Source organism: Panthera uncia, chromosome A2 (assembly GCF_023721935.1).
Source record: "Panthera uncia isolate 11264 chromosome A2, Puncia_PCG_1.0, whole genome shotgun sequence".
NCBI lineage: Eukaryota > Metazoa > Chordata > Mammalia > Carnivora > Felidae > Panthera > Panthera uncia.
This window is the reverse complement of record NC_064816.1, coordinates 156,765,658-156,788,358: the sequence shown is the minus strand read 5'-3', so window position 1 is coordinate 156,788,358 and position 22,701 is coordinate 156,765,658. Positions and strand designations below refer to the sequence as shown.

The following is a 22,701-nucleotide window of genomic DNA, read 5'->3' as shown; positions in this document are numbered from 1 at the left end:
TAAATGTATATGTAATTTGTGTGATATTGCTAATTTCTCCTTTGTAGGTTTTAGACTGTTTTTCTATTCTCATTAGCCATGGAGGAGAAAACCTGTTTCCTCTAAACCTTTACCGACTGATTATAGCAGCAAATTTTTGGACTTTTGCCAAATCTGTAAGTGGAGAGATAGTATCTCAGTGTAACTTTAATTTGTTATATTTAGTTTTTTTATTTTCCTATGTTGGATTTATTTTCCTCTACTTTAAATGAGTGTTCATATATTTTTACATAGTTGAGGAGCATTGACATTTCTTTTTTTTTCTTTCAACTGTTTATTCCTATGTCTTGCTCCATTTTCTATCGAGTTATTGGACATTTGTCTTTCTACTTTTAGGTATTCTTTGTATAAGAGGAGAATTAACCCTCTTTGATATAGTCTGACATTCATATTTTAATTGTCTGTGGTGTTCATTGTCTCCCACTGTCTTTTAGATCTTTATGTAGTCAGATGTATGAATCCTTTTCCTTACAATCTTTCAAATCTTAGAAAGAGTTGCCCCGCCCCTAGGTTACAAAGGATATGTCTGAGTTTCTTCTAGTATTTATGTGGATTGATTTTTAGTGTTTATATTTCTAATGTATTTAGTATGCGAATGGCATGAAGACGTGGGTGCAGTTTTGTCTTTTTCTGTGTGGTTTTGTACTTATCCCAATGCTGGTTATTAGTCCATCTTTCTCCCCATTGCTGTGAGATGCCGCCTTACGGAAGATAAATGTAACGTACTACAATTGAACTGGATACTCATGAATATAGTACACCAATTTGGTCTATTTCTGAATTGTCTGTTTTTGTTTTCCGTTCTGTCTCTGTTCACACACACATCCTACTGCCTTAATTATAGGGGCTAAAATATTTTACTATCTGGTAGAGCTAGTCCTCCCTCATCGTTCTTTTCTTTTTTGACTGTACAGGCTAATTTTCTTTCTTCAGTCATCCAAATGAATGTAATAGTCAACTATTTTAGCTGCAGGGAAAAAAGTGGTGACAAAAATTTTTAACTTATATTTATATAAAATCACGTTAAAGAAGTATCTATTAAATCAGTGTTGAATTTGGGGAATTGTCTCTTCTGCATCGAGGTATTTTTCTTCTTAGTGTACTACTAGAGATGTGTTGTAACAATCCATTTTCTCATATTGAACCAGCCTCGTATTTCTGAAATAAATCACATGTAATTGTGGGGTATTACTTTTTAGTGTCTGACAATTTATTTGGGATTTTTGCATTAGTATTCGCAAATGAGACATGTCTGTAGCTTTATATATTGGTTAAATCTTTGTTAACCTTTGGGATCAATATCACACTTGTGTCATAGAAAGAATTGGAAAGGTTTCCTTCTGTTTTAAGCCATCAGGAATAGTTTAAGAAAGGTTAAGTGAGATTCCCATGAATCCATCTGGACCTGGTACTCTTTTGTAGGGGAACTCTTTAACTACTTTGTTTTTCCATGGTGATTGAATTGTCTCATCTTTCTGTCTTTATGGGACCAACATGGATAGTAGACTACTGCAGGATTTCAGGGAGGAACACATAGGTCATAGGAGCGAGGTGATGGTTTCCATTTACCTTCTTTGACTCTTTTTCTTCTCCTTCCTTTGCTTTACACCACAGAGACTCCTGGTAGTGACATGGCAGACCCTCAGGACAACACTCTGAGGATTGTACTAGTGGGGAAAACTGGAAGTGGAAAGAGCGCAATGGCAAACACCATCCTGGGGAGTAGAGTCTTTGAGTCTAGAGTTGCTCCCCATGCTGTCACCTCCAGCTGTCAAAGAGCATCCCAGGAATGGAAGGGGAGGAAAATTGTTGTTGTTGACACCCCAGGGCTCTTTGACACCAAGGAGACCCTGGATACCACGTGCAGGGAAATCAGCCAGTGTGTCCTCTACTCCTGTCCTGGGCCCCACGCCATTGTCTTGGTCCTCCAGCTGGGCCGCTACACGGATGAAGAGCAGAAGACCATGGCATTGATCAAGGCTCTCTTTGGGAAGCCAGCCTTGAAGCACATGATCATATTGTTCACTCGCAAAGATAACTTGGAGGAGCAGAGACTGAGTGACTTCTTAGCAGATGCAGATGTGAAACTAAGAAACATCATCAGCGAGTGTGGGAACCGCTACTGTGCCTTCAACAACAGAGCCTCAGAGGCCGAGAAGGAAGCTCAAGTGCAGGAGCTGGTGGAGCTGATAGAGGAGATGGTGAAGAGCAATGGAGGGGCTTACTTTACCGATGCCATTTACGAGGACACAGAGAAGAGGCTGAAGCAATGGGAAGAAGACCTGAAGAAGATCTACACCAATCAATTAAATAATGAAATTAAACTAGTAGAAAAGGAATATGCTGATAAATCACAGGAAGAACGGGAGGAAAAAATAAAATGTCTAAAGAGGAAGTATGCTGAAGAAACAAAAAATATCAGGGAAGAAGCTGAGAAGGGCATATTTGAACATGTTTTAAATATGATTATGTGGGTGCTTCCAAAAATATGGTATATGTTTTGGTAGTAAAGACCATTTCATTTTTTCTTCTGAATTTACGATGATTTGCGATAGTGGTAGATTGTAGTTTCCATAGACAGCTGTGACAATAGCTTCTACTTATTCTTCCTATAACCTGATCCTGTTACTCCTGCCACTGAGTTGCGGGGCCTGTGTCCTCTACCTTGGAACTGAGCAGATCTGGGACTGTTTCAATTAATAGCAGATGGTTGAAGCAACACCTTGTGACTCTAAGGTTACATATGGGCAATGCTTCCTTGCCCTGTTGGGGTTCTTACCCTTGGAACTTGACTGTCATGTTGTGAGAAAGCCCAGGCTGCCTCTTGAGAGGCCCCATGCAGAGGGCCTGAAGTCACTGGCCCACTTCCCAGCTCACCTTTCATTTATGACTCAGACCAACTTGCCCGCCATGCAAGTGAGGCAACACAGAAGCGGGCCCTCCGGCTGCCCCGCCATCTCAGACGAAGTTGCAGAAAGCAAAGATGATCCATTCCCGCTGAGTCCTGCCCAAATTGCAGCTTTATGAGAACAAATAAATGATGGTTTTTGTTTTTAACCACTGAGCTTCAGAATGGCTTATTATGCAGCGAGAATTAACCAGAATGGAGCCTCTTCCTAGCTCTCAGTCCCCACCGCCTCCCCTTCCCACCTGTCCCTCTTCACACAAAGTTGGCATAATCAGGCAATGGCATATAGAGTTCAAAGACTCAGGAAAATTCAAATCAGAAATCCTGCACATGTTAAGTGTCTGAACCACTGGTCACATTTGTCGTTGCACCGCATGGCCACAAGTCCTATGTTAGGGAGGTATTTGGTTTCTCTGGAAAGATTGTACTGTGATTCATGGAGATCTGAAAGTCACAGGTTTCTTTTACTGTGTTTCTCTCTTTTCTTTTTTTAGGGACCATCCTAACTTAAGATGTCTCCAATTGTATTAGAAAAATCCCCATCTGGGCCACATATTTTTCATTTGCCTCTGTAGAATCACACTTCACCTTAGCTCTTTGCCCCATGAGGCTGATATATATGCACTACATTAGTGGGATCTCTTGCTCTCTGACTTCTGCCTGGCTGGCTAATGGGAAGTCTAAGTCAGAGACCCTGTGGAAGTAGAAAAGCAAGGCTGGGGTATCCATTCTCCCACCTCTATCTCTGCAGGGCCATCTCTGACTAGCTGCAGTCCTATGCCAAAGGTCATAGCTCCTCCCTTGGTGGCCTTTGTACCCAACTCTCCTTCTGTGTTCCAGTCTTTGTTCACTCTCTCAGGGTTGGGTTGTAATTTTTCACCGATACTAGTAATGTCCCTTGTGATTTGCAAATTCCCTGTGTCTACAGCTTGTAAGTTGCCCTTTCTCTAAACTTTCTCCAAGTACCTAATGAGAGAAGACCACCTTTTTCTTGCTAGAATCTGATTCATAAATCTTATGATGCCCACTTCTCTTTCAGAACGTCTTTATTGTTGTTGATGGCTTAAAATTCCCTGTAGTGTTTGTTTTCTTCCACCAGAAATATCTCTCCTTACCCTTCCATGGTGTGACATTTGCAGTGAGTAGATGAAAGGTTCTGTCTTGCTAAAATCATAGAGAAAATTCAGTTAGATGGGTGACTTTCTGTCACTCATGAGGATTGCAGACACTCCAAATCCAAATTATTAGAATTTTTACAGTCGTCCTTTTTTTTTTTTTTTTGTCCGTGAACATGACTGAGAATATTTACCAATGAGTGAATATTAGGGAGACAGATTAGAGATTGAATCTGGAAAACATAAGATTCTAAACACCTGTTCTTTCTAAGATTCATCAGAAGTATTCAGAATGCAGTAAAAACAACACGGAAGAAAAATCCTCTTATGAGAAAACATGTGTCAAATGATAGAGCAAGACCAAAGTACTCTCTGCCATCATGCAATTCTTATTTTCAAAAGTACTTCCTTGTAAGTGACTCATCTGTGTGATAGTATCTTTAGGGAGCAAAGTATTCATGCCCTGTCTTGAGGTTTTTCATTTAAGAACCATTTAAAGGATATTTTCCCTCAGAGATATGCAGAAGCATTCTTAATACAATTAACCTGTGCGAGGGCTGTTTGAATGTGCAGCTTACGTGAGCTAATTTCTTTTTTCCCAACCTTAGGTTCTATTTTGGAAGGTAACACATACCCAGAGAAAAAACGAGTAAATCAAATAAATCATTATCTCTTCACTTGACAATTGAAATATTGCTCACTCACTTCTCTTAACATATTTTATGTCCCAGTTTTCTCTGAAGATGGTTCTATTTCAGTGCTGAAGATTGTGGTATTTCCAGCGTTTAATGTGTGCATGATCCCTGTTGTTGAAATATGTGATAGTCATGACTCATGATGGGGCATTTAAACAAGGATTTATAGAAGAAGACCTGAGGAAGGATTTAGGTGTGAAGTCTTCTGTGAAGGATGTGTAGGATGTGTCCATGTGGGTGATGGGTAGGATGATCATGCTTCTGTTCAGAAACAGGAAAGTTCAGGGTGACAGGTAAGATTTTCAGGGGAAGGGTAGAGTCAGGAGCAACAACGTTCAGTTAGGTTTGTGACAAGTTGAATATCAGATGTCAAAGGTAGGGTCCAATATAAGTGACCTGCATTAACTTGAAATCTGGGTCCAAAGGTTATGTGAAAGGCTTGGGGTAAATGTGGGTGGATATTAACATAAATATCTCCAATTTCAGCTGAATCTTTCTAATTGCCAATACCCCACAGTCAAAAGCTATATGCCAGAAGATCCACATAGGATGCCCAAAGGAAGAAGCGAAAACCAGTTTTGTGAGATTTATTCCTTCAACTAATTTGATAGATATTTGAAGGGGTCAAGAAGAAAGGACTTTTTTTTTTTTTAGGTTTTATTTAAGTAATCTCTACATCCAATGTGGGACTCCAACTCATGACCATGAGGTCAAGGGTTGCATGCTCTTCCAACTGAGCCAGCCATCTCCCCAGTGCAGAAGGTGACCCAGGTGAAACCGTGTGACTATATAAGGGAAGCCCCACAGGGACTCCTCTCTGCGTGCCATGTCCAGCGAGATGGAGGTTCCCTCTTCCCGAAAGCTAGTGAGGTGGCCTCAGGACTTTGATGCTGCCAGAGGGATGTGGGTGGTGTATGTTAAGAGACTTGATGTGTGTCCTTTGGAGTTTGGCTTTGCTCCCTGCTGGTCCCATGGGATACATGAAGGCTATTGCTGTGTTCTGTGGAGGGAGCAGGGTACAAACGGTGGTGGCTGTCTTGGAAGCAGTCAAAACTTTCACTAAGGGGCGGGGGGTGGCAAAAGCTAGGTTCCTCATATCAAATGTGGGCCACACAGTAGGGAGGCAGCCAAAGCCAGTTTGAAGGGGACTTGCCCAGGGGCCCAGCAGGGATCCCAACAGCTTCTGTGTGGACCAGAGCTCTGGAAGTCCAGGCACCAGGAACAGACATTGAAGTAACTGGCGGGAGGGGAGAGAGTGGCTGTTTGTTGGACTTGTGATTGCAGATTCCCAGGGAAGACTCTCTAAAGACTCATTAAAGGTCTCCTGGGCGGGGAAAGAGCCACTAAGTATGCTGCCACCATCCCCCACCCCCACCAAGGCCAGACTACACCTGACTGGTCTTCAGTGTTCCTGCTTCTTCTCCCCTAGCCCATGAGCAATCAGAGCCAAGGCAAGGACAGGAGGAGAAGGGCAGGATGTGGAGAGCTCTAAGGAGCCCTGTCTACAGTGCAGGTTCTTCTCAGGGAGTGGCATATGCCAGGGACAGTAGAAGCTTTACACTTCAGTGAAACTAAAATTTTTTTAAGTGCTTATTTATTTTTGAGAGAGAGAGAGAGAGAGGGAGAGACAGAGCATGAGTGGGGGAGCAGCAGAGAGAGAGGGAGACACAGAATCAGAAGCAGATATGTATTTTGCTAATTAATTTTCATTCTTTCTCTTTCCTAATAGGCACACTGAAAGCTAAATTTTAATTTTTCATAACTTTGAAATGCAGTTATTTAATTACACTTCATTCCAAATATTGATCAGTTTCTGTTTTGTCTCTTTTGACCCATCAGTTATTTAAAACTGTGTTCTCCAATTGCTAAACATATGACATTTTATTTACTTTTCTTTTAATTACATTGTGGTGAGGAAATGTTGTCTATATTATTTTAATACTATAAAAATTTTAAGCATTTCTTCTTGGATAAATGTAAGAGTAATGATAATAAATGTTTCCTATGTACTTGAAAACAGCTGGCTGGAAGTTTTCTGAAATAGTCTACATATGCTCATTAGATCAGACTTATTAATCATGTTGCCTAAATCTTCTGTCTACTTTTTGATTTTTTTCTATCTTCCTGTTCTAGAAATGAGAGATGTGTGTTAAAATCTATCACCATGATGGAGATTTGTCTATTTCCTCTTCTGATTCGATTATTCCCTTCATACATGTGATGCCTCCCTTTGTGGTGCATTACATTGTAAAACCGTGTTTTATCTTGATGAATGGGACTACTTACACTAGTTACATGAGCAGGGCAGGTGTTTCAAGACCGTGGTGTGCATTCAACTCATCTTCTCTGCTCTCTCCCCTCTTTACCCTCCTCTGTGATTTTCCTTCTTATACAAAGGAACATCTCATATCTTTTGTAATTTACAAATTTTTGTTCATTTTCTGCTCCTTCAAAGACCACTAAATGATTCAGAAAGGCAAGGATCCTTACCAGCTCTCATTGCTGATGTATTCAGTTGCCCAGAACAGTGCCTGGCACATGATAAGCTCTTGATAATTATTGAACGAAAATTCTATGTAGTTTGATATTCTGTTCTTATTTGTTTAGAATTTGCTTGTAGGTTTACCTATACTGTTGCTTTCAAGTTTTCCCTCACTTAACGTTTTTGACTTGAATTTCTTCTTCAGTCCCCTCCAAAACTCTTTATTTTTTTTTAACTGAAAACTTTAGTGCATTTATCATAATTAAAACTTGTGACCTATTGGGATGCATGAAGTTTTATTTTTTACTTTCTATGTGTCCAACCTGTTCCATATTTCTCTTTCTTCCCCTTCCTCTTTGTGGTTTAACTTGAATTATTTAGTTTTATTCCCCCCACATTTTATGTTTTTCTCTACTGGTTTGGAAATTATCTATGCTTTTCCTGAAATCGCCCAGTGATTACAACATACATTCTTAACTTCTCAAAATCTCAAGAAATCTATATTTTAATCTTCTTCGTATACAACAAATTAGAACATTTTAATTCCATTCCCACCCTTAACCCCAATCTATATATTGTTATTATTGAATATTTAATTTTCTAATTTCCCCCGCTTTTAAACTTTATGAAGCATTAGTATTATTTTACATAGTTTGCATTCGTTTAAACTTACTTTTTTTTTCTCTGTGACTTACTATCTGGATTACTTTCCTTTTGCTTCAGATACATTCTTTACAAGTTCCTCTAATGAGATTGTGCTGTTGGCAAGAACTCTCAGTCTCTGTTACCTGAAATGTGTGCATGTATTTTGTCCTTATTTTTGACAGTGATTCTGAGTCTAGGATTTCAGGTTGGCTGTCGTTTTCTCTCAGCACACTGAAAATCTGCCTCCACTGTTTCTTGGCTTCCTCTGTTACTCTGCCTGGCTCAGTTGATATAGTGCCTGACTCTTGCTCTCAGGGTCATGGGTTCGAGCCCCATGTTCGATGTAGAGCTTACTTAAAAAAATCAAGGGTGCTAGAGTGGCTCAGTGAGTTAAGCGTTCAGCTCTTGTTCTGTGCTCAGGTCATGATCTCACAGTTCTTGGGATCAAGCCCTACATTGGGCTTTTCATTGACAGCACAGAGCCTGCTTGGGGTTCTCTTTCTCTTTGCTCCTTCCAGCTCATGCTATATCTCTCTAAATAAAAAAAAAGTATAACTCCAAATATCCCTTCCTCAAATGTCATCTGTCTGTTCTTTCTGACTCCCTTTAAGATAGTCTTTCTGCTTTGATGGGCTACAGTTTTAGTATGTGCTAAGGTGTGAATGCTTTCTTACTTTCTTTCTTTTTAATGATTTATTTATTTTTTAATTTACCTCTTAGTTAGCATATTTACAACAATGTTTTCCGGAGTAGATTTCTTAATGCCCCTTACCCATTTAGCCCATCTCCCCTCCCACAACCCCTCCAGGAACCCTCTGTTTGTTCTCCATATTTAAGAGTCTCTTATGTTTTGTCCCGTCCCTGTTTTTATATTAGTTGTGCTTCCCTTCCCTTATGTTCATCTTTTTTGTGTCTTAAAGTTCCCATATGAGTGAAGTCATATGATATTGGTCTTTCTCTGACTAATTTCACCTAGCAGAATACCCTCTAGCTCCAACCACATAGTTGCAAATGGCAAGGTTTCATTCTTTTTGATTGCTTGTAATACTCCATTGCATATATATACCACATCTTCTTTATCCATTCATCCATTGATATGGGCTCTTTCCATACTTTGGGCTCTTTCCATACTTTGGCTATTGTTAATAGTGCTGCTATAAACACTGGTGTGCATGTGCCCCTTCAAAACAGCACACCTGTATCCCTTGGCTAAATACCTAGTAGTGCAACTGCTGGGTCGTAGGGTAGTTCTATTTTTAATTTTTTGAGGAACCTCTATACTGTTTTCCAGAGTGGCTGCACCAGTTTTCATTCCCACCAGCAGTGCAAAAGAGATCCTCTTTCTACACATCCTCACCAACATCTATTGTTGCCTGATTTGTTAATGTTAGCCATTCTGACAGGTATGAGGTGCTGTCTCACTGTGGTTTTGATTTGTATTTTCCCGATGATGAGTGATGTTGAGCATTTTTTTTTCATGTGTCAGTTGGCCATCTGGATGTCTTCTTTGGAGAAGTGTCTATTCATGTCTTTTGTCCATTTATTCACTGGATTATTTGTTTTTTGGGTGTTGAATTTGATAAGTTCTTTATAGATTTTGGATACTAACCCTTTATCTGATATGTCATTTGCAAATATATTCTCCCGTTCCGTCAGTTGCCTTTTACTTTGGCTGATTGTTTCCTTTGCTGTGCAGAAGATTTTTATTTTGATGAGGTCCTAATAGGTCACTTTTGCTTTTGTTTCCCTTGCCTCTAGAGACGTGTTGAGTAAAGTTGCTGCAGCCAAGGTCAAAGAGGTGTTTTTTTTGTTTGTTTGTTTTTTGTTTTGTTTTGTTTTGTTTTGTTTTTTTTGCCTGCATTCTCCTTGAGTATTTTGATGGTTTCCTGTCTTACATTTAGGTCTCATACATTTTGAGTTTACTTTTGTGTATGGTGTAAGAAAGTGGTCTAGGTTCATTTTTCTGCATGTCGCTGTCCAGTTTTCCCAGTATCACTTGCTGACAAGACTATCTTTATTCCATTGGATATTCTTTCCTGCTTTGTCAAAGATTAGTTGACCATACGTTTGTGGGTCCATTTCTGGGTTCTTTATTCTGTTCCATTGATTTGAGTGTCTGTTTTTGTGCCAATACCATACTGTCTTGATGATTACAGGTTTGTAATACAGCTTGAAGTCTGGGAGTGTGATGCCTCCAGCTTTGGTTTTCTTTTTCAAGATTCATTTGGCTATTCAGGGTCTTTTCTAGTTCCATACAAATTTTAGGATTGTTTGTTCTAGCTCTGTGAGGAATGATGGTGTTATTTTAATAGGTATTGAATTGAATATGTAGATAGCTTTGGGTAGTATTGACATTTCAACAATATTTGTTCTTCCTATCCAGGAGCATGGAATCTTTTTCCATTTTTCATAAACTTTCTAGTTTTCAGTGTACAGATTTTTCACCTCTTTGGTTGGATTTATTCCTAGGTATTTTATGGTTTTTGGTGTAATGGTAAATGGGATCAATTCCTTGATTTCTCTTTCTGTTCTTCATTATTGGTGTATAGGAATGCAACCAATTTCTGTGCATTGATTTTATATCCTGCAACTTAGCTGAATTCATCGATCAGTTCTAGCAGTTTTTTCATGGAATCTTTTGGGTTTTCCATATAGAGTATCATGTCATCTGCGAAGAGTGTAAGTTTGACCTCCTCTTGGCCAATTTGGATGCCTTTTATTTCTTTGTGTTGTCAGAAGTGCAGTCTTTTTTTTTTCAATATATGAAATTTATTGTCAAATTGGTTTCCATACAACACCCAGTGCTCATCCCAAAAGGTGCCCTCCTCAATACCCATCACCCACCCTCCCCTCCCTCCCACCCCCCATCAACCCTCAGTTTGTTCTCAGTTTTTAAGAGTCTCTTATGCTTTGGCTCTCTCCCACTCTAACCTCTTTTTTTCCTTCCCCTCCCCCATGGGTTTCTGTTAAGTTTCTCAGGATCCACATAAGAGTGAAACCATATGGTATCTGTCTTTCTCTGTATGGCTTATTTCACTTAGCATCACACTCTCCAGTTCCATCCACGTTGCTACAAAGGGCCATATTTCGTTCTTTCTCATTGCCATGTAGTACTCCATTGTGTATATAAACCACAATTTCTTTATCCATTCATCAGTTGATGGACATTTAGGCTCTTTCCATAATTTGGCTATTGTTGAGAATGCTGCTATAAACATTGGGGTACAAGTGCCCCTATGCATCAGTACTCCTGTATTCCTTGGGTAAATTCCTAGCAGTGCTATTGCTGGGTCAGAGGGTATGTCTATTTTTAATTTTCTGAGGAACCTCCACACTGCTTTCCAGAGTGGCTGCACCAATTTGCATTCCCACCAACAGTGCAAGAGGGTTCCCGTTTCTCCACATCCTCGCCAGCATCTATAGTCTCCTGATTTGTTCATTTTGGCCACTCTGACTGGCGTGAGGTGATATCTGAGTGTGGTTTTGATTTGTATTTCCCTGATGAGGAGCGACGTTGAGCATCTTTTCATGTGCCTGTTGGCCATCCGGATGTCCAGAAGTGCAGTCTTTTGATTTGACATCTGAGCTGGGATACACAGCACAGCACTCCAGAATGAATAGAGAGCCCACAAGCTGGAAGAAGGACCTTAAGAAACACCCAGATAACTTTTGTTTCGGTATTTCTGTTATCCTCCCCTTCCCTAACACCCATCACCAACACCAACTTGTGTCCAAAGATGCTTTTTAAAAATTCTGTGATTTCTCTTCTCCCTTTACAAAAAGCTCTTTCCTATTCCCTGTTCTAAAAGGATAAACAAAGAACTCTTCTTACAAGAGAAGTCTGTCTTGCTCACAGTGTTGTACATTGTTTTGATGACTTTGTAAGGGTGAAATTGTAGTGTAGGGCTAACGTGTAGCTTGAGAGATAACAGCTTTGTGTTGACACTGTAGCTTGAAGAATAACAGCTTTGTTCTGACACTGAAAGTTAAGAGATAACAGCCTTGCTTTACTCTTGTAAATTAGGCTTCACCAATGAAGGAAACAAAAGTTCAAAGAAAAGAGCATCAGAGGTAGGGTCAAGGAGATCCACTGGTTACAACTTAATGGCAGAAAGTCTAAAATAATCACCTCATCCGGGAACTGTTTCTAACTCATCTGGGAACTGTTTCTAACTCATCTGGGAACTATTTCTCTGTTTTGTTCCCAGGTGATGATAAAACGATGTAATCAGCTATAAAAACTCTGTACCCCGGCTGTTCGAAGCCGCACTCTGATAAAGAGTGTTGGTCCCGATCGGTCGGCCTTGCCTCTCATTCCAATAAACTTTGTTGTGACAGTCACTGGTGCCTGTAGCATTCTGTTTCAGGAGTCATGTAAATGCAACAACTTCCCATCAGAGGAGCTTGTCCTGAACAACTAGCATTTTCAGCCTGTCCTTGTCAAAGTTTTCTCCAGTAATTTTGTTAGGAAACACTATTCAGGAAGAAAATTGGTTTTATGGAAGATTCATGAATCAGGCAGCATCTCATCTTGCAAATAAGGGGGCTCTCCACTGAGCTACAGAAGAAATGTCTTTAAAGGCAGGGAGAGGGCATTAAATGAGAAGACAAAGAAAGGAATTTATTAGCAAAGAATGCGTGTTTAGGCAAGTCTGGCTTCTTAAGGGGAGTGGAAGGGGTCTGTCAGTAAATCCTCAGCATCCCAGGGGAAGGCCACCCTGAAGGAGTGCTAACAGACCACCAGAAGTGCATGATTGTGTGGAGAAAAGGGAACAATCTGAAGATGAGCCCAAATGTGGAGAGCAGAGAAGCCTTGGGAAATAGGGCAGGGAAACCAAGTGGCAAGTGTGCAGAAGAGAAGAAACTGTTGGCTACACGAGGTTGAGGCTTCCAGTACCGTCCACCTCCCTAAAACCACACATTATGTTTCTCTATGGCAGGAATTCACATTGAATGGCAACCTCTAACAGCGGTCCGTGCTGCAGCCCTGGTGACCCCAGGAACAGCTGCGGTGAGATCAGTGAGATCCAGTCCTCCCGGGCTGGGCTGGGGGAGGACAGCGAGTAGAGGGGTTCTCTTGTGCTGACAGCCAGCCCTCATCCGGCTGGAGCAAAATGTTTCCACCCCTGTATCTGATCTCCTCTTCATCTCCTCTGCTTTTTCTTTCCTGTCCACCCTGTCCACTCTCTCTGGGTAAAACGCCTTTCTGGTTCTCCTCCCGTGATTTCCCTACTCCTCCTCGCTAGGGAGATGCCCTCAGGCTGTCCCAAAGTTGGAGTCTTGCATAGGGATTCTAACTAAATAATAATCTGAACTCCCATCCACATGTTTCCTTTGATAATCTTAGCCATTCTGTATTCAGTGTTCTCGGTTTCTGGAAATCTACCTGTCTCAGGCCAGGGATCTGGTTAGCATGTGTGGACTCTGCATTGGGGATGGTTTTGCTAATAATCCTTGGAAGGAGGTGGGGACCAACTACAGATTTTGTGGAACCCAGAGCTGGAGCTTCTGCAATATCTCTTCTCTGCTCCATTGGCATTTTAAAAAGAGTATTCCAATTGACAGAGTAGATGGAAGGGGACCAAATGGAAGCAGAGAGACCAGCTGGGAGACTCTGGAGGTCTGGATTCTGATTGTAGTGGGAGCTAGTGTGATGGCCTTCAAAGTGGAGAGAGAAAAGTAGACAGATTTGCAGGTGGAGCTCAGAGAATGTGCTGATATGGAAAGGAAAGGGAGAGCAAGGGAAGGGAAGGGAAGGGAAGAATCGAGGGCAGTTGCTAGATTTTGGGTCTAAGGGACTGGATCAATGCTGTTGCTGTCTCTGACAAATAAATGCAGTTTATAGTAGTGTCTCTAATGTTGTGAGTGTCATAACATATGCATTATGTTCACGGAGAGATGGATGGCTATAATACAGGATTCCCATTCAGGAATCAGCCTCACTCAAGGGCTGTTCTGGCAGGGTCTGCCTCCTTGGAGAAACAGGCTTTCAAATATGATTCACTCTTATCTTCCACCTGGGTCGAGGGTGGTTCTGTGCTTTATAAATCCTGAAGATGGGGACCATATAGAGACAGTGAAGAGATATGCAATGAATTACTGAAAAGAAATGCACAAGAGCTATATAGATGATTTGTTGTTTAACTTAAGGCACAGTTATTCTGAAAAATGTGAGAATTGTTATGCTGAGCTGGGATTACCTGTCAACTGTCCTAGGAAGTAGAATATGCTTAATCTAGTGAAGCTAAGAAAGTATAACTCTACTAATGCACTCAACTGTATCCTTTTTTTCTCTCATTAAAAATTAAAAAAATTATTCATTTGTGTGTGTGTGTGTGTGTGTGTGAGAGAGAGAGAGAGAGAGAGAATGAGCATGGGAAGGGCAAAAAGAAGGAGAGGGACACGCAGAATTGGATACAGGCACCAGGCTCTGAGATGTCAGCACAGAGCCCAAAGCTAGACTGGAACCCATAAATAGCGGGATCATGACCTGAGTAGAAGTCCAGCACTCAACCGACAGACCCACCCAGGTGCCCCTCCATATTTTTAAGAAACAGAGACGGAGAAGAGAGGAAGAGGGAGACAAAGAGAGAAAGAGAGAGATAATCTTAAACAGACTTCCTGCTCAGCATGCAGCCTGATGTGGGACTCAACCCAACAATTCTGGGATCATGTCCTGAGCCGATATCAAGAGTCCAATGCTCAATCGACTGAGCCACCCAGGTGCTCCGTTTCTTTAATTTTTTGTGTATCAAGAGATTTTGTAATAACCTTAGAGAAATGTCGGTATTTTCTGGCTATAATTCTTTAATGTCTTAATTTAGAATATAAAAGCTTCACTGGATTCTAAGCGAAGGTTTTTAACTTTAAATATAAATTATATTGTTCTCTCTCATGTCACAATCCTTGACAGGGTGGTTGCACACACGAAATAGAAAAAGACACTTTGTCTTTCCACACAAGCATCCCTTTTACCCTGCAAGGTTGTGTTGGCCTGTGTAACCCCCCTGGCTGGCTTCTTAATGGCAGAAGAAAATTTCCATTTTGAATAAAAATGGTGTGGCAGGGGTCTCCCACTGAGATGCCCCAAAGTCAAATTTTGTGTTACTTGCTGCATTGCTCTTATGAGGAACAACTACCAGCAGCAGCAGCTCAGAATTCTCTTCTTAAACTACAATATTTTGTTTCCTCTTCTGTGAGCTACTTAGAGCCCACAGAAAAATCTCTTACCCAGGAAGAGTTAGAAGCTCCAGGAAATCCTGGAAAGTACTTGGGCATTCCCCAAGTATTGCAAGAGAACTTCAAGCTTTCTATAGACTTCGAATAAGCTTCTTTAGAAGCCTTCTATAGAGTTCCTGGGAGTGCAGCAGTCATTTATGGGAGGGGACCCTGGGGCAACAGAGGAGGGGTGTGTGTGAGGTGAAATGGGGGGCCCTATAAGGAAGCAGCTGGAGGTCCATCCTAATGCTATGGCTTTTGTTTCTTGATGTACCAGGGCTTAGAGACCAAGATGGAAGAGCTTCACAGCTGAGACTTGTCTTAGTGGGTAAGACTGGAGCAGGGAAAAGTGTCACAGGCAACAGCATCCTCAGAGAGAAAGTGTTTCATTCCAGCATTGCGGCATCAGTCACCAAGACCTGTAACAAAGGGAGCAGCAGGTGGCAGGGAAGAGAAATTGCGGCCATGGATATGCCTGTCATTTTTGACACCGAGGCACAGGATGCTGACACCTGCAAGGAGATTGCTCCCTGCATCTTCCTGACCTCCCCAGGGCCTCATGCTCTGCTCCTGGTGGTCCTGCTGGGCCGGTACATGCAGGAAGAGCACAAGGCCATGGAAAAGATCCTGCAAATGTTTGGACTCAGAGCTAGGAGATACATGATTCTCTTATTCACCCAGAAAGATGACTTGGATGGCATCAATTTCCATGAATACTTAAAGGAAACACCAGAAGGTATCCAAGAGCTGGTGGGGAAGTTTAGTGATCGCTACTGCATTTTCAACAATCTGGTGACAGAAGCTGAGCAGGAGGCCCAGAGAAACCAGCTGCTGGCCCTGGTCCAGTGAGTGGTGGCTGAGCATGAAGGAAGATGCTACACTAATAAGATGTACCAAAAGGCTGAAGAGGAAATTCAGAAACAAATACAAGTGATGCAAAAACTTTACAGAGCAGAGCTAGAGAGACAGAGGGTGCAGCTAAGAAGGGAGTTTGAAGACAAAACCAGAAAGCTGGAAGATAAACTGGAGTGACAGAAATGAAGCAAAACATGGAGAGAGAATTGGCAGAGAAAGAGGTTTTCTATGTCCTAAAGCAACAAAATTCCAGTTATCAAATTGAGAGTCAATGTTGACTACTTGAATTTATCATAGGAGCACTGAAGAAGGCTTTTGTTTTTTTTCTTTCACCTGTTTATGGAAGATTAACTTGAATGAGAAGATCTCCTTATTTCCTACCCATTTTGTGCTGGCCCTCCCCAACCCCTCATCCCCCAACTCATTCACCAACCTTGGAGCACTCTTCCTTCTGTCTCTCAGACTCTCAAGACTAAGGGGTATAATCAGGTTCACTGTTGGCAATTGGTAGATATTTGATTGACTTAACAGGGGAGGGACAAATTCTCAATTTGTGGAACTCCAGAGTAGAACATATTGATGCTCTTCTAAGAAGATGACCCCAAACTTTACCTATTTATCCTGAATAAAATCTAGATTCTTTCTAGATTGGTGTACCCTCTCCCTTTGTGACTTCTACTCACTTGTTTTTGCCTTTGGGACACAGTGATCACCTTCCCCATACAGTTTGTTAGAAAGATTGGTTCTTTGGGGTGCCTGCCTGGCTTGGTCGGTTAAGTGTCCGACTTCAGATCAGGTCATGATCTCATGGTTGTGAGTTCGAGCCCCACGTGGGGCTCTGTGCTGACAGCTCAGAGCCTGGAGCCTGCTTCAGATTCTGTGTCTCCTTCTCTCTCTGCCCCTCCCCCACTTGTGCTCGGTCTCTCTCTGTCTCTCAAAAATAAATAAATTTAAATAAATAAATACAAAATAAAAAAAGAAAGATTAGTTCTTTGTGTTGGATAATCTATTGATGGAGAGGCTTATAGAATTCTTTCCAGATGAATGGAAATTTATTTAGTAACAGTTTTACAGAAGGATTCAAATTGTTCCTTATAAGCTGCCCACTGAAGAACAAAGAGTTGTTTGGAAAATAGACCTCTCAGAACTCAACTAAGTGAAATGCCAGAAAGAGCAGTTGAAAGACAGAGATTCAACACAGAAAAGAACTGTTTGCTGTATTCAGATATATCTACGGCAACTCTTTGACTTCAATGCAACATATTTGCTGAATAACCAGTTCTCTCCTTTTCATGTGAAACTAACTGTTGCCACTTCACCTCCATCACCTCAGACCTTTATTACTTACTGCACATACCGCCCCCTCCCAGTTGAATTATTTGTTTGTTGTTGTTATAATAAAAATTTTCTGTTCTCTCATATTTCTATAAAATTGGAGTGCTCTTTTTCTTGGAAAACATCTTTGCTATAATTTTCTTTATTATTTTCTTTAAAATGTATTTATTGATTTATTTGAGAGAGCTTTAGCAGGGGAGAGGCAGAGATCAAGAGAATCCAAAGCAGGCTCCACACATCAGTGCAGAACCCAATGCAGGGTTGAACCCACAAACCATGAGATCATGACCAGAGCTGAAACCAAGAGTAGGATGTTCAACTGACTGAGCCTCCCAGGCAATCCACTTTTGCTACCTATTCTAAGAACACAGGGGTGAGTTTCATTTTTTGGTAAAGTTCAAGATGATTTTGGAACTAGTCTTGGTCTACCCTCAAGATATTTCTCCTCCTTTTCCTTGGAAGTTCCCAGCCACATCCTTAAACCCTCTGCCAGTCAAACACCACATTCTCCTTGGATTCATTCATTATGCACTGATAGAAATTATGTGTAACCAAGGCTGCAGAGGCCTTTCTGGTTTTCCTAGAGCAAAAATTCCTTTTAATATATGGATAGCAGTAGGAGGGTCTTTATCCCTTTTCTACTTTTCTACTTGGTCCTTCTCACATAATCCATTATAGCATTTCCCGAAGCACATTTACATGTTGTACCAATATGTTCTAGTAGTCATATGTCATTTATGGAAACTCTCCTTGCTCTGCCATCTTGAAATTGGCTTCTCCATGTCCAAACCCATTTTGCCCGAAGGGACATATATCTCTCCCAGTTTTCCTCAACACACATAGGTATAGACTGTACTTTTAGTTAATCTTGAGGATAAGAGAAGCACAACACAAAGAAGCTCACAATCCCTTTAGAAATAGTCGCTCAGGAGAAGGGCCAAGATGGCAGGGTAGCATGGAAGTTTTCTGCTTCTCTTGACCCTGAAATATAGGTAGATAAGCACCAAAGCATTTTTGCACACCCAGAAAATGTACCTGAGGATTAATACAACAATCTGCATAACTTGAGCCACAGAACTTGGCAGGTACGAGGCACAGAAAGGTGATTTGGGGAGAGAGAACCCAAGGAGGGTAGGGAGTTGTTTTTGCTTGTGTAGAGAAGGACAGATACAGGGGGTAGAGTTCAGGAAAATACTCCCCCCAAAAGCAGCTGGAGAGAAAGAGAAAGAGTGGAAACACCCATAAGGGACTGACCGGGAAACAGAAAGGATAAAGCAGAGTTTCAATACCATTAAGGGGGACTCTATAAACAGGGGAACACAGAGTTGGAAACTCTGCAGCTCAATACTTGGCGATGCTGTGGTGGGGAGGGCGAATCCCTAGGAGCAGACAGTGAGGTCTGAGGGCTCCTCAGGCCACATGGTGAGAGGTGGTTACCTTGATAAGAGGACATTTGGTAGAGGCCGTGTGGCCTACCCACAGTCAAAGGTCCCAGCAGACTTCAGAGAACAGCTATTTTCTGGTGTTGGAACAAGGGCGTTAAGGGTGGTGAAGTCTGGCACCACATGTATGTTGTGATTTGCCATAATCTCTGAGACGCTGCTGCTACATGATCACGTGAAAATTTTGTGGGTCAGGTTGGCAGTAGTAGTCTCTGGGCATCTGCAGTAGCGCCACCACACAAACGTTCCCAGGAGCCACCAGCACCTGGCCATTGCTTGGTAAGACACTTCCACAGAGGGCCAGAGTGGGTTCAAGCCCCAGGGCCCTCAGAAGTGAGGAGTTTGGAAACACAGCTCCATCTGAGACAAAATTCAGAAGGGAGGTGCCACTTGATTGCTTGGTCATGGATAGTGTAGAAGTGGGGAGTGGATGGAAGCTGGAGACAAAGTACGGTTGCATGTTTGCCCATGGGTGAGAGCACAGAGTTCTGATGCTGGAGACTGGGTACCTGGGTGACGCCATTTACACCTCTCCCATGCATGCGCATTCACGCATACACATGCCACAATGATCCACACCAGTAACCCTAGCAGCGCCATACAGTGGAGAACAGAGCCATTACACCAAGCCCCATCCAACTGCGCTAACGAAGCTCTAGAGGACTACAACAAGTCTCTCCACCTGCTTAGTGTATTCTCTGGACTATAAAGTGCTCCATAGTTCAACTTCTAGGGGAAACTGGATGTAATTTCATTCATATTTCATTCTGTTTGCTGATCCATTTATTTAATATTTTTTTCTCTTCCTTTCTTGTTCTTGAGTACAGAAAGAAAAAAATTATTTTTATTTTCCATTTTTATAAAAATATGTTCCTTAAAATTTTCTACTGCATTTTTTACTTCTTTTGTAAATTTTTATTCTATTTTACTTTCATAATTTCATTTTATTCAATTTTATTGTATTCTTTATAAAAAATATTTTCAAATGTTTCCTACTTTTTTCCCCTTCTTTTTCTTTTCTTTTCTTTCCCCTTTTCCTCTGTTACATCAAGCTCCTTTCAACAATCAGACCAAAACACACTTAGGACCTAACATCCTTTATGTGATATTTTTGTATTGTTTTTAATTTTTAGTTTTTCTTTTATTAATCCTTTTCTTCCTAAACAAAGGAATTCACCCCAAAAAAGAACAGGAAACAATGACAGCCAGGGACTTAACACGGATATAAGCAAAATGTCTGAACCAAAATGTAGAATCTCGATCATATGAATACTAGCTGAAGCTTAAAAAAGCATAGAATCCCTTTCTGTTGAGATAAAAGAATTAAAATTTGTCAGTACTAGATGCTAGACTGAGATACATCTCAAGTGGTTGCCACGGCGGCAAGGATGGATGAAGCAGAGTAGCAAATCAGCGATGTAGAGGCCAAACTTCTGTTGAATAATGAAGCAGGAAAAAAAAAAAGAGGGAAACGAAGGCAAAAGAGTATGATATAAGATTTAGAGAACTCAGAGACTTATTAAAGAGGAAAAACATCTGAATAATAGGGGCCCTAGTAGATGAGAGAGAAAAAGGGGTAGAAAATTTATGTGAACAAATAATTTTAGAAAACTTTCCTAACCTAGGGAAAGACACAGACATCAAAATACAGGAAGCACAGAGAACTCCCATTAGATTCAACAAAAATCAAAGATCAACAAAGCTTATCATAATCAAATCACAAAATACACAGACGAGGAAAGAATTATGAAATCAGCAAGGGAAAAAAGTCCTTAACCTACATGGGAAGCCAGATCTGGTTCTCAGTAGACTTATCCACAGAAACTTGGCAGGCCAATAAGGAGTGGCAGGATATATTCGATGTGCTGAATCAGAAAAATATGCAGCCAGGAATTCTTTATCCAGCAAGACTGTCATTCAAAATAGAAGGAGAGATAAAGAGTTTCCCAGACAAATGAAAAATAAAGAAGTTTGCGACTACCAAACCAGCCCTGCAAGAAATTTTAAGTGGGATTATCTGAGGGGAGAAAAGATGAACCAAAACAAAAAAAGACCAAAAGCAACAAAGACTAGAAAGGACCAAAGAACATCCCCAGAAACTCAAACTCTACAGGCAACAAAATGGCAATAAATTCATAAATTTCAGTACTCACTCTAAATGTCAGTGGACTAAATGTTCCAATCAAAAGACATAGGGTAACAGAATGGATAAGAAAACAAGATCCATCTTTATGCTGTTTGCAAGAGACCTATTTTAGACCTAAAGTAACCTTCAGATAGAAAGTAAGGGGATGGAGAACCATCTATCATGCTAATGGTCTCCAAAAGAAAGCCAGAGTAGCCATCCTTATATCAGACAATCTAGATTTCAAAATAAAGACAGCAACAAGAGATGAAGGAGGGCATTATATAGTAATTAAGGGGTCTATCCACGAAGAAGACCTAACGATTGTAAACGTTTGTGCCTTCACCATGAAAGCACCCAAATATAGAAACCAATTAATCACAACCATAAAGAAACTCATTGATAATAACACCAAAAGATTAGGGGACTTCAACGCCCCACTTACAGCAATAAACAGATCATCTAAGCAGAAAACCAATGAAACAGTGGCTTTGAATGACACACTGGACCTGTGGACTTAACAGATATATTCAGAACATGTCATCCCAAAGCAGCAGAATACACATTCTTCTCAAGTGCACATGGAACATGCTCCAGAATAGATCACATATGGGACACAAATCAGCCCTCAACAAGTACAAAAAGATCGAGATCATACCGTGCATATTTTCAGACTATGGCACTATGAAACTCAAAATCAACCACAAGGAAAAATTTGGAAAGACAACACATACTTGGAGAGTAAAGAACGTCCTGCTAAAGAATGAATGGCTTAACCAAGAAGTTAAAGAGGAGATTAAAAGTACATAGGGGCGCCTGGGTGGCGCAGTCGGTTGGGCGTCCGCCTTCAGCCAGGTCACGATCTCGCGGTCCGTGAGTTCGAGCCCCGCGTCGGGCTCCGGGCTGATGGCTCGGAGCCTGGAGCCTGTTTCCGATTCTGTGTCTCCCTCTCTCTCTGCCCCTCCCCCGTTCATGCTCTGTCTCTCTCTGTCCCAAAAATAAATGAAATCAAAAAAAAAAAAAAAAGTACATGGAAGCCAATGAACATAACACCACAGCCCAAAACCTCTGGAACTCAACAAATGTGGTTATAAGAGGGAAGTATATAGCAATCCAGGCCTTCCTAAAGAAGGAAGAAAGGTCTCAGGTACACAACCTAACCTTATACCTTAAACAACTGGAAAGAGAACAGCAAATAAACCCCAAACCAACAGGAGATGGGAAATAATAAAGAGCAAAGCAGAAATCAATGCTATGAAAAACAAAAACGAAAAACAGTAGAACAGATCAATGAAACCAGAAGCTGGTTCTTTGAAAGAATTAACAAAATTGATAAACCTTTAGCCAGTTTGATCAAAAAGAAAAAGGAAAAAATGCAAATAAATAAAATCAAGAATGAAAAAGGAGAGATCACAACCAACACAGCAGAAATACAAACAATAATAGGCGAATATTAGGAACAATTATATGCCAATAAATTGGGCCATCTGGAAGAAATGGACAAATTCCTAGAAACATATAAACTACCAAGACTGAAATAAGAAGAAATAGAAAATTTGAACAGACCCATAGCCAGTAAAGAAATTGAATTAGTAATCAAAAATCTCCCTACCAACAAGAGTCCAGGGCTGTAGGGCTTTCCAGGGGAATTCTACCAAACATTTAAAGAAGAGTTAACACTTATTCTTTTGAAGCTTTTCTAAAAAATAGAAATGGAAGGAAAGCTTCCAAACTCAAACTCATTATCTTGATTCCCAAACCAGACAAAGATCCCACTAAAACGAGAACTATAGACCAATTTCCCTGGTGAATATGGATGCGAAAATTCCCAACAAGATACTA

At 40.9% G+C, this 22,701-nt stretch overlaps 1 protein-coding gene across 1 annotated transcript in view; it reads left to right on the top strand.

Moving 5' to 3' along the window:
- The first annotated feature begins 1,142 nt into the window (after positions 1 to 1,142).
- Positions 1,143 to 22,701, top strand: part of LOC125930498 (uncharacterized) — a 61,431-nt gene continuing 39,872 nt past the window's right edge. The window contains 3 exon segments of the mRNA XM_049642315.1: positions 1,143 to 2,542; positions 15,333 to 16,138; positions 16,141 to 16,268. Coding sequence (XP_049498272.1) covers positions 1,671 to 2,542; positions 15,333 to 16,138; positions 16,141 to 16,268 — 1,806 coding nt within the window. The 5' untranslated portion in view covers positions 1,143 to 1,670.